Here is a 15,720-nt window from a genome sequence, read left to right as displayed (position 1 = left end):
ACATTTTTCTAGATTTACTGGGGCGTTTAGGTTCTTGCAAGCTTCCATTTTCCCACAGTTCCCTGGAGTTACAGTTTATAAAAAAAAATTACAAATCCTAAAAAAAAAAAAATACACCATGATAAAGTTATCGTGCAGATTCAGTGAACTTGGCATCAGTAAGTTTTGTTTTCAGGTACTTCTTCCAGCATTTATTAGTTCTCTGTGTCTTTCAGCAAGTCAGCCAGTAAGTATTTTTTAAGAACCTATTTTATGCAAGGCACTATGAGACACTGTTGATAGAGAAACAAAACTGAGACACTCAGTTCACAGACAGTAAACGCAGGATGTTTTTTAAATAAATACACAGTGATGAAGAAAGCATTAACAACTGGGTAATTGGAGGAACTGGCTTTTACAATGATCTTTGAAAAGGAGCCAAGAATTCCAAGAGGTAAATGTGGGACAGAAAGCATTTTGGGCATAAGAGACAACCTGAACATTGGAGCAGAAAATACGATATGAGGCTTCACAGGGTGCTGTGACAGCTAGCAACAAGTTAGAACTTCTCCCAATTATAGAGAAGTTGATGGTGTCCCAGGTTGTTTGAGCCGTGACCTTTTCCTGTGTAAAGATAGCAGCCGTAGTAATCAAAGCGGAGGTTACTAGTAGATGTTGCTGATGATGTCACTGACATAAAAGAAATTTTGAGAAAAGCTTAAGGCTTGGATAGAAGCTTTACAAAGTATTTATGCAAGGACATTGGCAAGGACTTTGCTGAATAACAGTGCAGCTGTACTAGAAATATCCACAGTAATGAAATAATGGGTTCATCAAAGTCCCTGTAAGATTAGCTCTCAAGGTGGCACCAATTACCCCTGCTTAAGAGAGAAAATGCCATATTCTTATGAAACTTCACTGATATTTTTATTTTTAAAAACTAAGCTTTGACGCCCCCCTTATGAATCGTATTCTGTTTGCCACAATTCATTAAAGATGTAATGAAATTTGGGAAGGACAGCTAGGCTTCTTTGTAAAAGAATGATAAAGGTATTAAGTTGCCATATAATTAACTAAAAAAATTAAAAGTTTTCCCAGAGCACAGATACTATGAAAAACAACATTAGCAGCTCCAGCAGAATTAAGGCAGTCCAGAATCCATAAAGATAGGTACAGCAGAAAGAAGGTGAAATAGGATAAATGAAGTGCTAGAATCAGCAGCATGAACAAGACCAAAGCTGGGATAACAGCCCAGCCTCAAGAGCAGGAGCAGTAAGTCCAGAAGAAAGCCAGGAAGGATTAAACATGGTAGTGAGCCTCAGGGGCATCCCCAGGTCAGAGCTGGGGACAGGACAACTGGGAAATACCCAAAGACTGAGTTACGCTTTTAAAAAGCAGGAGGTGGAGCAGCACAGGAAGCTGCCCTTTCAGTTCTTTGATTTAAAAAATAAATCTTTATGGATGGCTTTTTTTTTTTAAATTTTGGGCTCAAGGGCCAAAACACAAATGCAGAGAAGAGAAAAGAAACAAAAACTTGCTGTAAACTTAAATATTGGAAATTAAATACAAAGAAAGAAAAAAAGCACGTCATGTACAGAGCAGAACATAAGGATTCAGAATATGTAACAATAAACTTTCATTTCAGGAAAGCTTGTGTGACAGATAGTTCACCTCTTTGCTTTTGTTCTCTGCTGTGCACTTTTTTATTTTTTGCCTCCACCTCTAGAAGGCTACAATAAAGTTTAGATGTTTCTCTATAGCTATAGATACATACATACACATACATATATATATAGACATATACCTTCCCAAACATATTCTGCTTCTGATCTTTGCTTTTGCTTGTGCATATCTCGTTTCCTATCCCTCCTGCTTCCTCTACTTTGCTTCTACCCACTCCCTTGTCCTCCTATTACCTGCCTATTTGCCTTCAAGGATTCCTCCCCTATCCTCCAATTCCCGTAAAATCTAAACACTCTTCTTTTATGTGTTCCCTCACTCTCCCCTCTAAAGATCCCTCCCTTGTCCTTTCCCCCTTCCCTATGTCCTTGCCATTTTATTTTCTCTGTATTTAGAAGATTTTTATATTCTTTAGATATACATGTACTGTTCCCTCTTAAAACCATTTCTGGTGAAAGTAGGTTACCAGAACTACCAACCCTCCTTCCTCATCTCATTCCTTTGTATCAGTTCTTCCTCTCGCACCTCATTTGTATAAAATAATTACTCTTTTTAGCTATTCCTAAATGTTTTTACTTTCTAAATTAATAGCAAGGTAAGGTTTATCCTAGTCTTTGTTATAAGCTATCCAATTATTAATAAAAATCTTTGACATACATTATATATATATAAAATATCTATATATGGTATATAGTCTGTCCTTATGAATCCCTTATAATCAGTCTTTGGTATATACCTTATATTTTTCTTGGTTCTTGTATGTCAAAAATCTTCTATTAAGTTCAGAATTTTTTTTTTTTTTTTAACAAAGACTTGAAAGTCTGAGAGTTTGTCGTGTCGTTTTTTTTCATTCAGAATAATACTTAACTTTGCAGGGTATGGTATTTTTGATCAGAGCCCCAATTCTTTTGCTCTTCGATCTGTCATGTTCCAAGACTTGTGGTCGTTTAATGTCTCTGCTGCTAGGTCTTGTGTGATTCTAGTTGTGGCTCCATCATCTTTAAATTGTTTTAGTCTTGATGCTTTTAGTATTTTATCCTTGAACTGAGTGTTTTGGAATCTGGCTATGATATTCCTATGAGTTTTCCTCATAGGATCTCTTTCAAGTGGTGATTGATGGATTTTTTCTATTTCTACTCCCATCCCCCCTTGTTGTAATGCTTCAGAACATTTTTCTTTACTTCCTATATTATTGTATCAAGATTCTTTTTTTGATCATGAACTTTCAGTTAGTCCGATTATTTTTATATTTCCTCTTTTTGATCTGTTCTCCATATCTGTTGTTTTTCTTATATTTCACTTTCTCTTCTATTTTTCATTCATATTTTGTTTCATTATTTCTTGATCTCTTATAATTTTGCTAGCTTCTCTCAATTCTAATTTTCAAGGTGTCATTTTCTTCCTTAAGATTCTGAATTTCTTTTTCTAATCGGTTGACTTTCCTTTCATAATCTTCTTGTTTTTCTTGTATTCTTTTTTTTTTTAGTTTATCCTCCATCTCTACCATTTGGTTTTTAAAGTCTTTTTTAAGGTCTATAAATTCTTTTGGGGCAGGTGACCATTTGATACTACTCTTTGGTGGTTTCTTTATTTCAGTATCCTCCTCTGAAAATGATCCCCTGTCATCTCTGTCCCCATAATAGCTTTCTATGATTGGATTCTTTTTCTTTTGCCTGTGCAATATTTTTTTGTGGTAATAGCTTAATTTTTGTAATCACCTGTAGCCCTGGGGTATGCGAAATAGTACCTCTTTCCCCAGATTTTCAGTTCTCCTCTCTAACCTGGAACCAAAGCCAAATCTCCAACCTCCTATAAGTGCCCACAGCCAGAGGCTTTCTGCCTCACTCCTTCTGCACTTACCAAGTATGTGCTGGTTCCTTCTCACCCTGCGATTTTTGCAGCACAGCCGGGTCTGGCATTCCTTATCAGCAAAAGTTCCCTCAATCTTCTTGGACTCAAATGCCCAACTTCCCCCACTATCCCAGCGGTAGAAGTTCCTGTTGTTGGGGCCAGTGCAGCCTCCTGAACCAAATAACCTCAGAGCTTGCTACTTGTTGTTGTAATGGAATCCTAGCCTTGTGGTGTTTTCTCTTCACTGGGACCAAACCTTCTTCTGTGATTTTTCTTCGGCTCTTCTTGGATTGTCCCTGGAAGATCCCTATTGTACCCCTATTCTTATTTATCTCCACCCATACTTTGTTCATCCTGAGGTACTGTTTTAACTCTTTTGTGGGGGAGAATCTTGAGAGCTTGGAATTTTCTGACCTCCTTCATCTTTCCAGAATCCTCCTTGATGGCTTTTTTTTTTTACATCACCATAATTTCCTCCAGTCTCCCTCTCTGAGTCATTATATGTAACAAATAATATTTTTTAAAAGAAAAGTCAAAGAAGAGACCAAAAAAGCCCCAGCAAAACATCATTATATCAAAATCTGAACATATGTACAATACTCATAGACTTACAGTCACTACAGAAGTTTAGTGTGAGAGGGTCTTCCCTTTGGTCTTTGGAGCCATGCTTGCTCTTTGTAATTTTGCAACATTAGCTTTTGAGAGAGAAAGAGTGTGTGTGTGTGTTCGTTCCTTCCTGCAATCTCATCTCCCTCATCCTCAACCCTTTCACTCCCATATCATTCCTCTTCCTGGTTTTGGAATTTTACTTAAATTATCAAGCCCCTTTCTATTTAGTTATCTAATTCTTCCTCCCCCCCCAGTTTAAGTGTTAATTAAAAATCCTCCTTCCTATCCTTCACTTTCCTTTGTTTTCTAGGGGTTTTTTTTTGTCTCTCCCTACTCTTTCATTTCCTAAGAGATTTCTTTACTATTTCCTCTTTGTTAATCTCTTCCTATTTTCAAATTTGAGTCTTTAATTCATGAGCTTTATACTTATTCCTTCTTTAGTCTTTTTTTTGAAGCTTATGGGATTAAAGCTTCTAGAGTAAAAAAATTGAGGTTTTCTGTTCTCTAAACAATTTCATTTATTGCCTTGTGCATAAAAGTTTTACTTCATGGTAGAAATTCCCGTTGTCTCAGATCATTCAATTTAATTCTGTCCTCTGCCCTCCCTGTGATCATTTTTCCCTCTGTTTGCTATGTTGGGTCTGTTGGTCCTTGTTGGGTCTGTCCTTTAATATCCATTCACTGTGCCAATCCCTTTTACAAATAACTCATTTAATCCTCACAACAACTCTTAAAGTTTATTTAACAGAAGATTGGCATGGTTAAACCTTTTCTTTAGGAAAATCAGTGTGGGAGCTGAAAGAAAAATAGATTGGAATGGGGTGAGATTTAAATCAGGGAAACCAATTAAAAATCCATTTCCATAGTCCAGGCCAAAGATGAGGACCTAAACTAGAGTAGTCACTATGTGAGTGGAGAAAAAGGAGCACTTGCAGGTTATATTGTGAAGGGAGAAACAAGATTTAGTGACTTGTTTCGATATGAGGTAAAAGTGACACCAAGATTCCAAATTTGTGTGATTAGGAGGGTGGTGATGACTTTCCAATAGGAAAGAAAGTTCAGGAGGAACAGAGAAGGTGGGAAGGGGAAAGATAATGAGTTCTGTTTTGAATCTGTTTAATTTGAAGTACTGACAGACATCTATTTTGAGAGTTCTCATAGGCAACTGCTTCTCTCAATGACCTGTTTCGGTTCTGTGATACTCTCCCCGTGACTTATCCCTCAACCATATCATATAATCTCCTTGTTGGCTTTATAATCAGCAGTGACTATCATATGAATACCTTCTACACAGGCGATCTGGTACATGAAGCAAAGGTGTCGTGTTTCATCAGATAGCAAGCAAAAGGTTCCCATCCCATTCTCAAGCAGACACGATGTGTTTGTTGTGTAGCATCCTACTGTGGAGGATCTATTTTTCAACTCTATATGTTCATTGTGAGAGAAGTTCCACATAAAATTGGTTCATGCATTTGCAAGGAGGATCTTCTGAAATATATTTCATAGCATTACCCAGTAAGTTTCCTGTCTGTCCTTTTTTTTTTCCCCACACTTGCTGAAGAGAGAGAATGAAAGGGAAGACAGGACCAGAGATCAGGAGAGATACTAGGGCTGGATATATAGATGTAGGAATCATCTTCATAGAGGTGATAACAGAACCCAGTGGAAGCTAATGACTTCACCAGAGCTGGAGTGTCCAACCATGACCCACAGAACGGATTCAGCCCCAATTTGTCTTTGTGTTGCCAGAGAGCTAAGAATGGTTTTTAAATACAGTAAAACTTTATTTTGGCATGCGAAGAATGAATGGATGAATTTAGGCAGAATGAAACTGCCAAAAAACTGGCAGCAGTCAGAATTCCCCCATAGAACTTCTGGTAGTGTGTAGAATTCCTTGTGTAGAGTAAAAAGAGAAAAGGTTCCTGGATACATCCTTGAGGCTTACTCACTGTTAGTAGATGTGACCTGGATAAAGAACCAGCACAGGAGACCGCAAAGAAGCATATGTCAAGTAAGAGAAAAAAGGAAGAAATATAATGAAAACCTCAAGAGGAGTGCCCAGGAGGAGGAGGGGATCAGCAGGGTCCAAAACTGCAAGGAGGGGGAGAGGATAAGGTCTGAGGAGTAGGCTGGATTTCAGAGTTTATATTGTAATGGACTTGTAAGGGACCTTAGGATGGAAGTAGTATTCAGGGGAAGGTGTGTTAAGAATAGGAGAAATCAGGATAAGGAAAGGAACTAGTAGATAAGGAGAAATTGAAGGTAAGAGAGATAGTAGGGATGATAATAGTGATAATCTACTGAAGTAGATTGGAGGAGAAAGGATCTGGGTGCATATAGAGGAGTTCTGGCCTTTCTCTTGATGTCCCCTATGCCTAGTATAATAAGCTTGACAGGAAGGGAGATACTTAATAAATCATAGTTGATAAATATTTATAGCAACTCTTTTTTTTGTAGGAGCAAAAAACTGAAAGTTACAAGTAGTACTCCCTATTGGAAAATGGCTAAACAAGTTATGGTGTATAAATGGGATGGGATTGCAATATAAATTGTGATGAAATAAATAGTTTTGGAGGAAACCGGAATGATCTCTATAATCGATTCAAAATAAAGTTAAGTAGAACAGTTTATACCATGGCAACATTATTATAGTAGAAAACAACTATGAATGTCTTTCCAACTCTGATCAATACAACAGCAAATTATAATAACAGAGTACTCAGGATGAACTGCATCTTTTCTGGCAGAAAATTGATAGACTAAAAATTCAGAATGAGACACATTTTTGGACATAGTCATTAAGGAATTTGCTTTATTTTATTATGAATATTTGATTATTTTTTGTTATACTTGGGGCAGAGGGATGTAAGGGAAGAAAATACATGCTTAATATCAGAAGAAAAATAGATAAAATATAATTTTAAAACATTGTTGATTGATTGAATCAAAAGTGAGTCAAGCAAATGTCTTCTTGCCTCTCATTCCCCACTTTCCCCTACCATTTCTAAATTTAAGTGATACATTACTAGTTCTGGTCCTAAAGAACTTGGAAATATAAATCTCAGCTACCGATTAGCATGCAGATCTTTTTTATGTTCATTTAACCCGAGAAATAGATAGTCTTTGCTTTCTCATGCTATTCTTCTGCTATATTGGACACTTCTTCTGAGTTTGAGTTTACCCAGTGCAATAGAATAATGCCTTGATGCCTTATTGGCATTTTTCTTCTTATGAATATGCAGCTGCGCCTGAGTAGACTGAAGACACTATAGGGATTAACTATATTGAAATTGTAGCAGTAGACTAGAAGTTATGACATCCATTAACAGGGTTCTCCTGAACATTGGCAGAAGGAGAGCAAGTTGAATGCTGGACTGGTGAAAGCTTCATATAATTGTTTTGCTTCCCAACTGAACCAACCCCTTAGTATACTTCTAGTTACTCAAATCTTGCTGATAATTGGTCATAAATATGTTTCTTTAAATGGATTTTCTTGAAGAAAATATAAGGTTAATCAGACTGTGCTAGATTTCTCATTAAAAACTAGGTAGGCAGTCCCAAATCCAAAGCTTTCTATTTTAGTTTATAGGCCTAGTTGAAGACTAGCTGCTGAAGCCTAAGAACATCTTAGCGCCGATTGGATTTTTCTGACTGGGGATTGTACCTTTTTTTTTTTTTTTAGCCAGAAAAAAGGGTTCTTTCTAATCAGAAGCATAAAGGAAATTGGCTTTTCAATGAGGATACCATCCTTGTCCATTCTTTTTCTCCATTCGTGGCCCCTTTTCACCTCAGACATTTTTACATTACTCCAGGTACATAGGTATATAAAGTAGGTATACAAATCAGATATTTATTGATAATAAATCAGAAGACAACTTTGGCATACATATAATTTTACTATTTATTAAAGAGGGAAGCAGATTTGCATATTAATGAGATGAATGCTTATTTATTTTTACATAAAGGATTAAATCTTGGAGGAATATTTTATACTGCAGGATGTAGAGCATCATCAACAGTTTTCAGAGTTGATTGATATTTTGATTCTATAATCATCAGTTCTGGGAAAGACTGCTTCACATAAATATGTAGTACAAAGGACAGAAGTACCTGCCACCTTAGTTCATTTACTTAAGTTAACCTCCCCCCCTCTCCCCCGCTCCCCTCCTCTTCCCTCCCCTTCTCTTTCCCCTTAAACTCAGTGCACTCTGAAGCCCATAGATTGGATAACAATCTCCAATTAATGGCTTCTTCTAATGGCTGTTTTCTGGACCCTCCTGGCTGAGAGTGAGTATCAATAGTAACTGTTTCTCTTTCCCTTCCAGTTTGATTAGTTATTTTTTTCTTTTTATCATTAAAGGGGCCATTCCCTAACTACTTCTGTCTGGGCTTTACCACCTTACTCTAAGTGAGTACTTGAAAAGGCCTTGGCCTAAAAAGACCATTGCATCCTGGGCAGTCTCTACTCATATTGATGAATATCTGGTCACTGGATTCACTTGGCTCTGGAGGAGAAGTGAGGCTGGTGACCTGCACAGCCCTCCGTCACTCAAAACAAAGCCAAGTGCAGGTCGTGTCATCATTTCTCTGATGGCATGGTCTTCTTCGAAAACGAAGGATGAACACAACAGATTTTACTTCTCTAATTCCTCAACCCTTTGTTGAATAACTTCTTACTTTGTCATTTAACTGAAACTGCTTTCTCCAAAGTTTTAGTGATACCTACATTGCCAGATCTAGTAGTCTTTACTCAGTCCTCATCCCTCTTTATCTGTCTACTGAATTTGACACTAACCTCTTCTTTGGGATATTTTCTTCTCTGCTAAGTTTTCATTACACTATTCTTCCTTCCCTGGTTTTCTTGCTCTCTCCTGCTTCTGATTTTCCTTTGTTTGATTCATCATTCAGATTAGAGCCCCTAATTGTGGGTGCTCCCTGAGGCCCTGTCCTAGGCACTCTAGTCATGGCTCAGTATACTTTGCCTCTTGCTGATGTTATCATCTCACATAGGCTCAATTATTATCTCTATTCCAATTACTCCCAAAGCTCTGTAACCAGCCCTAATCTTTCCCATGCGCTTCAACCCCTACTCCCCTCTGCCCATCACCAATTGCAAATGGGATGTTTCAGACTGGATACCTTGGAGACATCTCTGACTCAATACAAACAAAACTAGTTATCTTTCTCCCTCAACTCCACCCTTATTCCATACTTCTTTCTGTCAGAATGTCATAATTCCAATCTCTCAAGTTCATACCTTTGGAATCTTGTGTCATCCTCATCTTTTCACTTTCCCTCACTCTGTATACTTAGTCATTTGCCACATTTTGCTAATTCTCCTTTCACAACATCTCTCACAACATTTCAGAACCATGTTACCCACTCACATAGCTACCACCTTAGTTCATTTCAACTAGCTTCCTAATTGATCAGTCTGCCTCACTCCTCCCAGTTTCAGTCCACCCTGCACAGTCTTCCAAAGTGATTTTCCTCAAATAACAATTTTAACCATTCCCTTGCTCAAAAATCTCTAGCATTCCCTATTACCTCTCACATCAAATAAAAATTATTTAGCTTTTAAACCCCTTTAAACCTTACCCCATCTTCTCTTGCCATACTCATTGGGCGCTAATCTGCCTCTCATAATCTGTAATCTCTTCAAACTGGCTTTTTCTCTGTTTCCCATGGCATTTTCTCTTGTATTCATGTCTTTGCAATGTTGACAATATTGAGTAAAAGACATAGAGAATACAAGATCTCAATTTTGTCTGTTGATTTTTAAAATATTTTATTCAGTAGAGTAAATTATTGCTTTAAGATTACATTCCATTAAGTTGCTTCCCATCCATATGTAAGAATTATTCAGGCTTCCTTAAAAAATACAACTGTGGCAATGCCAACAAAATTGTAACTTCTAACTCAATGTCTCTCTTGTTCTCACGTATATGAATAGCTCTATGGTTTTGATTCTTAGAATTTTGTAACTTTAAGTTCTAGCCTTCCTCATTCTGAGAAATGTAATTGAGTTAATTTTGCTTGCTAAAGAATATACAGTTTATAAATACAGTAATAATAAGTAAGGCCTTTGTCCAATTTATTTATTCCCACTCACCAGTAGAATCTCAGTTAGCATTTCACATGTAGGTTTCCAATGGGAGAAAAATCCATGAGCCACCTCTACAAAGGCTTTGATACCTCACTTGTGAGAAACAAGGCAAGGGCTTTCTCCTGGTACTTCTTCAATAATTGGCATATGTCCCAGTGTTGTTCAAGGTTCATTTGGCCCTGACTTTATACTTTTACACACACACACGCACACACACACACTCAAGAAAACATGCTTTTATTTGACCAGTAGTTTCATAGATAAGTAGAAAAACCAAATGAACACTCTCTATTTCATGAAAACTGGTATTTAAACTTGAAACACATCAGACAGAAACTAAGTTTAGACCAACACCTTCTACCAGATAACTATGATAATCTATGAATTTTTTATTGACATATATGTATAAAATGTCATAAATTAGAAAAGAAGGGAAGAAGATATACCTCCAGAGAGATGTGATGAGCTCTGAGGGCAGACTGAAGCATGTTCTTTTTCCCCTACTATTTTCCTTAATTAAAAAGATATTTTTTTTCAACATTGCTAATGTGAAAATGTTTTCCATGACTTCATATGTAAAATGGATATTTATTTCCTGCCTTCTCAATGAATGGGTAAAGAGGCAGAAGAGAATTTGGAGCTAAAAATAAAATTTTTTTAAATAAGCAAGCAAACAACTGCAGATAGTAAAGCGTTCTTGACCAAATAATAGGTGCACATTATCATAAAAGATAAAACAGAAACTTTCATTTGCAAAATAATTGGAAAACTTTTGTGCATGCATGCGCACACACACACAAACAGAAAAAGTAGACTTGGAGAGTAACAGTTAACTAGCAGGAAAATCTTGGCAGAAAAATTCTCTAATAGAGATCTGATATCTAGAAGGTAGGGAAAATTGACATGAATTTTTTTTTCACAATCTTATTCTGAACTTAAACACAAAATAAAATGGGCATGTCATTATACAATAGAATAGAAAAAGAAGTTTGCACGTGAAACTACAAAGCAACGTGCACAACTTTTCAAATTGTAACTTTCAGCTTGGCTGACTATTTCTGAGCTGCTTTTCTGTGGATGTTTTTTACAAAATGATCTAGAAACTTTTGTCTTCATTAAAAAAAAGATACTGCCTTTTTGTAGCAGTTGCCTTCTAGAAGTTTTTATTCTGATCATCTTAATTAGTGTTCTCTCTTTTCTCAAATTATCCTTCTCTGATTCCTTTCCTGCCCACCCATTCCCCCCAAATTAGAATACAAGCTCCTGGAGAATAGGAACGATTTTTCCTTTTGACTTTGTTTATGGAGTGCTTAGCATACTTGCTGCCTTACACTTAAGCTAGAGTCAGCAAGACTTGAGTTCAGCTCCATCCTCAGACACTTATAAGTTCTATGACCCTGGGCAAATCACTTGACTTATGTTTGCCTCAGTTTCCTCATCTGTAAAATGTAAGATGTAAAAAATGTAAAAATAATAGCATTTACCTCTCAGTGTTATTATGAGAGTCACATGAGATGATATTTGTACAGCAGTGCTTGGCACACAGTAAGTGCTATGTTGTTATTGGCTATTATTGTTAGTATTGGTTCTCTAATACACAATTCTTTAGCAACATCAGCAAAATAGCTTTTAGGGGAAAAGGAAGAATGGGGCTTATTGACAGTCCAGGTTGGGGGAGAAAGTTAAGGTCATCTCTGGCACAAAGGCAAGAAGTTACTACAAAATCTTTCTTGTCACATTTTAATTTTTCTCTTACAGAGTCCTCAACTTATGCAACCTTTGGGAAGTCCTTCGTGCCCAACTCCATCCTTTCACCCCATCAATGGGACTTCTGGCCTTCCAAAAGACCACGCAGCAACATGCCACATCAATGGAGTGATAAACTGGTTGGTTTTTTTAAGTTTACATTGCTTCTCTCTCTTATTTAAAAAATAAATAGTCTAAACTTATTAATTGTGACTTGATTGTGTTAAATAGTGCTATGATTTGATTAATGAAAAAATGAGACTTCCTATTCAGGCTTCACTGGAAACTTGTCCCAGCTCACATGGTTTTAGTATCTAATTCAAAATTTATTTTATTTATCTGCCTTGTAGTGATAGAGTGAGGATAGCACTCTTCATACCTTAAAGCACTGTGCAAATGTTAGAAATTATGATTATTAATTTTCCTAAACATGATCAGGCTCTGGGAATTCCTTTTACTCTAACCGAATATAAGATACTTAAAATATCAGTCATTTCACAATATATCTGGTAAAATAGCTGGCTTCTGGTGAGTTGGTCCTCATAGAACATTCATTTACAGAATAGTGGTTTGTTCGATGAGGACAGAACTCTAAGAATTCCTCATTTAGACATCAGACTTTTCCTTCCAGAAATGTGTCCCATCTGTACAGGGAGTTAGGTTGTTTTACATATGTGAATGTGAGGTTTGGATGGATTGTGATCTCCAACATCAGAGGGAGTAACCACATTCATTAGCTTACCAGATACATTGCAATTGGAAGAGAGGGTTTTCCAAGAAAAATGTAAGGGGAATTAGTCATCAGTCGTAAGAATATTAAGATTATGAAACACTTGACTGATGGCAGTTTTGTATTTCTAAATAACTTATGTTATAAATTTTATCTCCTTTTAATAGCAGTATGTGTGTGCCTTTTTAGAAATATTTTTGCCCTGTTAAATTTTATGATGGTTGTTATCCTATTTGTCACAACTGGTTTCCTCACCTAAAGCCAAGAGTGCTCTGTTTTATGCCAGTAATACTGTATAATACAGATAATTAACATAATTAGAGAAAGAAGCTTTGCTAATGTTATTTTAGAGCAGTGTTCTCCAACCTCAGTCTTGATCTTGATCACATTTATCCCCAGCATCCTATTAGGCAGTTCTTTGTACTTTTGTTTGAAAGAATATATAATCAATTTAACAATCTTTTGAAGAAAAATAAAGATTAAGATAATGGTTAGAAATAGATTAGTAATAGACTTTTTAATGGGATTTGAGTTTGTTTTTCTTTATTATAATGGAGGGTTCAGTTTGGAGGGAAGGAGATAAATGACTGATAAAATTACAAAAGTTATCAAGAAAACTTTTTTAAAAAGACAATATAATATATTTAAGAATTCCAAAGTGAAAGTTACATAACAAAGTTGCAAAATAGAAAAAAAAGGATTGCTAGTTTTACCTAGAGAAAATACAGAATTGTATGACAATAACCCATACTGTGTTTGAAAATTGTAGAGGTGACTTGTAAAGTGCTTCGTAAACTGCAAAGAGCTATTTAAATTATTATTAAGGGGAAGTGATATTGTGAGCTAATTGTTAATAGTTACTTTGTACAGATTATTGATCTAAATGATAAATTCATTAAAACTAGATAATCTTCCATAGTGATCGCCTATTCAGGTGATAAATTCATTAGAATTAGATGATCCTTTCCCTTGAATAATCCTAGAGGGACTCTGACTAGAGTCTGAGAAACCTTATTTCCATTTCCCTTGTCACTTACTAAAAACTTTTGACCATTTAAACTGTAAAAACTTTAAGGGATACCCTTTGTCTACTCAGTGATTGTAAATTATAATTTTTTAAATTACTACTTACTTTGCCCTAGATTTTTGGATTGATGCTTTCTTTGGAAGAAGCAACGAGATCTTAACCAGGTTGGATTTTAAATTAAAGTAAATGATCTTTAGGGCGGCCAATTTCACCTTTTTTATGGTGATTCTTTTTTGTTTCTGTTTTAGCCAGAATATTTTCTCTAACCTAGTTCATATAATTGAGGGAAATGGCATAGTGTGTTTAGGGGCCTTTAGTCATCAGTAGCAGTTAAGTGGTACAGAAGATAAGAGTACTGGCCTTGGAGTCAGGAAGGCTGACTGAATTCAAACCTGGCTGCAGATACTTACTAGCTGTGGGACCCTGGGCAAGTCACTTAACCCTATTGGCTTGTTTCCTCATCTGTAAAATGAGCTGGAGAATGAAATGGAAAACCCTCTAGTATCTTTGCAAAGAAAACTCCAAATGGGCTCATGAAGAGCGGCACACCACTGAAAAAGGACTGAACAGCAAAGTCCTCGTTGTTTTCATCCAGTGGTAGAAAAGGTTAAATATGTTAATATTATTATGGACTGGGGCAGTTTTTGCTTTTAAAACTATTCATAGGCATAGTCAGCCCGTGCTGGCAATCTACCAGTCAACCATGAAAGTACCTGAGGTGCTTTTTCCAAATTTAGCCTTGCACCATGCGGGTCCGATAATATTTTGCTGGGATATGTAGAAACAAATCTTATCCTAGAAAATAATTAGATTTCTAATCAAAGCTACTGAAGAATTTGAAATTATTTTTATTATGCTTGCTAAACATCTTTGTGGTGTTATAATCCTAGGTAATTCATAATTGTCTTTTTATCCAGCAGTTTTCTTACTTTGATATTGCCACATACTGTGTAGTTAGGGTATCTTCATCACTAAATCTAGTTTGTAGTGTCAGTCCACATCACATAATACTACTTTATGTTAATACTTTTTACTACTATATTCTTTGTTCTTTCAGAAAGGAACTTCTGTTTATTGTAGGATAATTTCTGTGGAGCAGCCTAGTGTAGTTACTACATAAAAACTCAGTATGAGTGGGTAATTTAGTGTTACATCTTGTATTAAGAAGTTCTGACTTAACATTTCTGTCTCTTTATGTGGATCTGCTTGTGCTTGGAGTTTAGGAGTCTGAAAATCTGGGTTTAAATGGCTTTTGTATTTACTGGCTGTACAAGTCATTTAAACCTCTCCTTATCAATCATAGTTTGCTCATATATAAAATGAGAATATGATTTCATCTGCCCTTCCTTCTTCACTAGGGTTGTTTGTCTCAAATAAGTTGTGTGAAGAGGCTTTCTGATTATAAAACATTGTGTAGTGCTGTGTGCTGAGTGACAGAATACATAGCCTTCTGCTTTTCTCTGTCCATATAGCTTCAATACTAATTAAGGACTTCATCACTTTTTGCCTGGATTACTATAATAGCCTCCCATGTGATCTCCCTCACTTCACTCTCTCCATGAGTGTTCAGTCTATCTCGTACAGGCATGCTAAATTGATTTACAAAATACAGATCTGGCCACCTTATCATTCCTCTTCTTAAAGTCTTCATTGGCTCCCTCTTGCCTGTAGTGTAAAATAAAAGATTATCAGTGTGGCCTAAACACACTCCAAAATCAAATGAGATAATAGTTGTAAAGTGCTTAGCTCGATTATGAATACTTAATAAATGCTGCTTCCCTTCTTTCCTCCCTGCCTCTGAAATCTGGCTCCCTCTCAACTTTTCAATCTTATTTCATATTACTTCTCTTTGTATATTTCTTCCTGTGAAATTTGCCTTCTAGCTCTTCTTCATTTATAATATCCCATCTTTTGTGCAAACAGTATTCCACATCTGAGACATAATCCCTCTTTACCTCTGACTGAGAATCACTAAGTTTCTTCAAAGTGTAG

At 36.2% G+C, this 15,720-nt stretch overlaps 1 protein-coding gene across 4 annotated transcripts in view; it reads left to right on the top strand.

The window, feature by feature from the left end:
- The window catches only part of LOC140533818 (KAT8 regulatory NSL complex subunit 1-like), a 139,572-nt gene that overhangs the window by 66,063 nt on the left and 57,789 nt on the right, over positions 1-15,720 (top strand). For all 4 annotated transcript variants that reach the window (XM_072654115.1, XM_072654105.1, XM_072654094.1 and 1 more), the window contains one exon: positions 11,984-12,111. In XM_072654115.1, coding sequence (XP_072510216.1) covers positions 11,984-12,111 — 128 coding nt within the window. The remainder of the gene's footprint in view (positions 1-11,983; positions 12,112-15,720) is intronic.

Source organism: Notamacropus eugenii, chromosome 1, assembly GCF_028372415.1.
Source record: "Notamacropus eugenii isolate mMacEug1 chromosome 1, mMacEug1.pri_v2, whole genome shotgun sequence".
In the NCBI taxonomy this organism is placed as follows: Eukaryota; Metazoa; Chordata; class Mammalia; order Diprotodontia; family Macropodidae; genus Notamacropus; species Notamacropus eugenii.
Note: the sequence above shows the minus strand (reverse complement) of the source record. Positions and strands in the feature narration are given on the sequence as shown.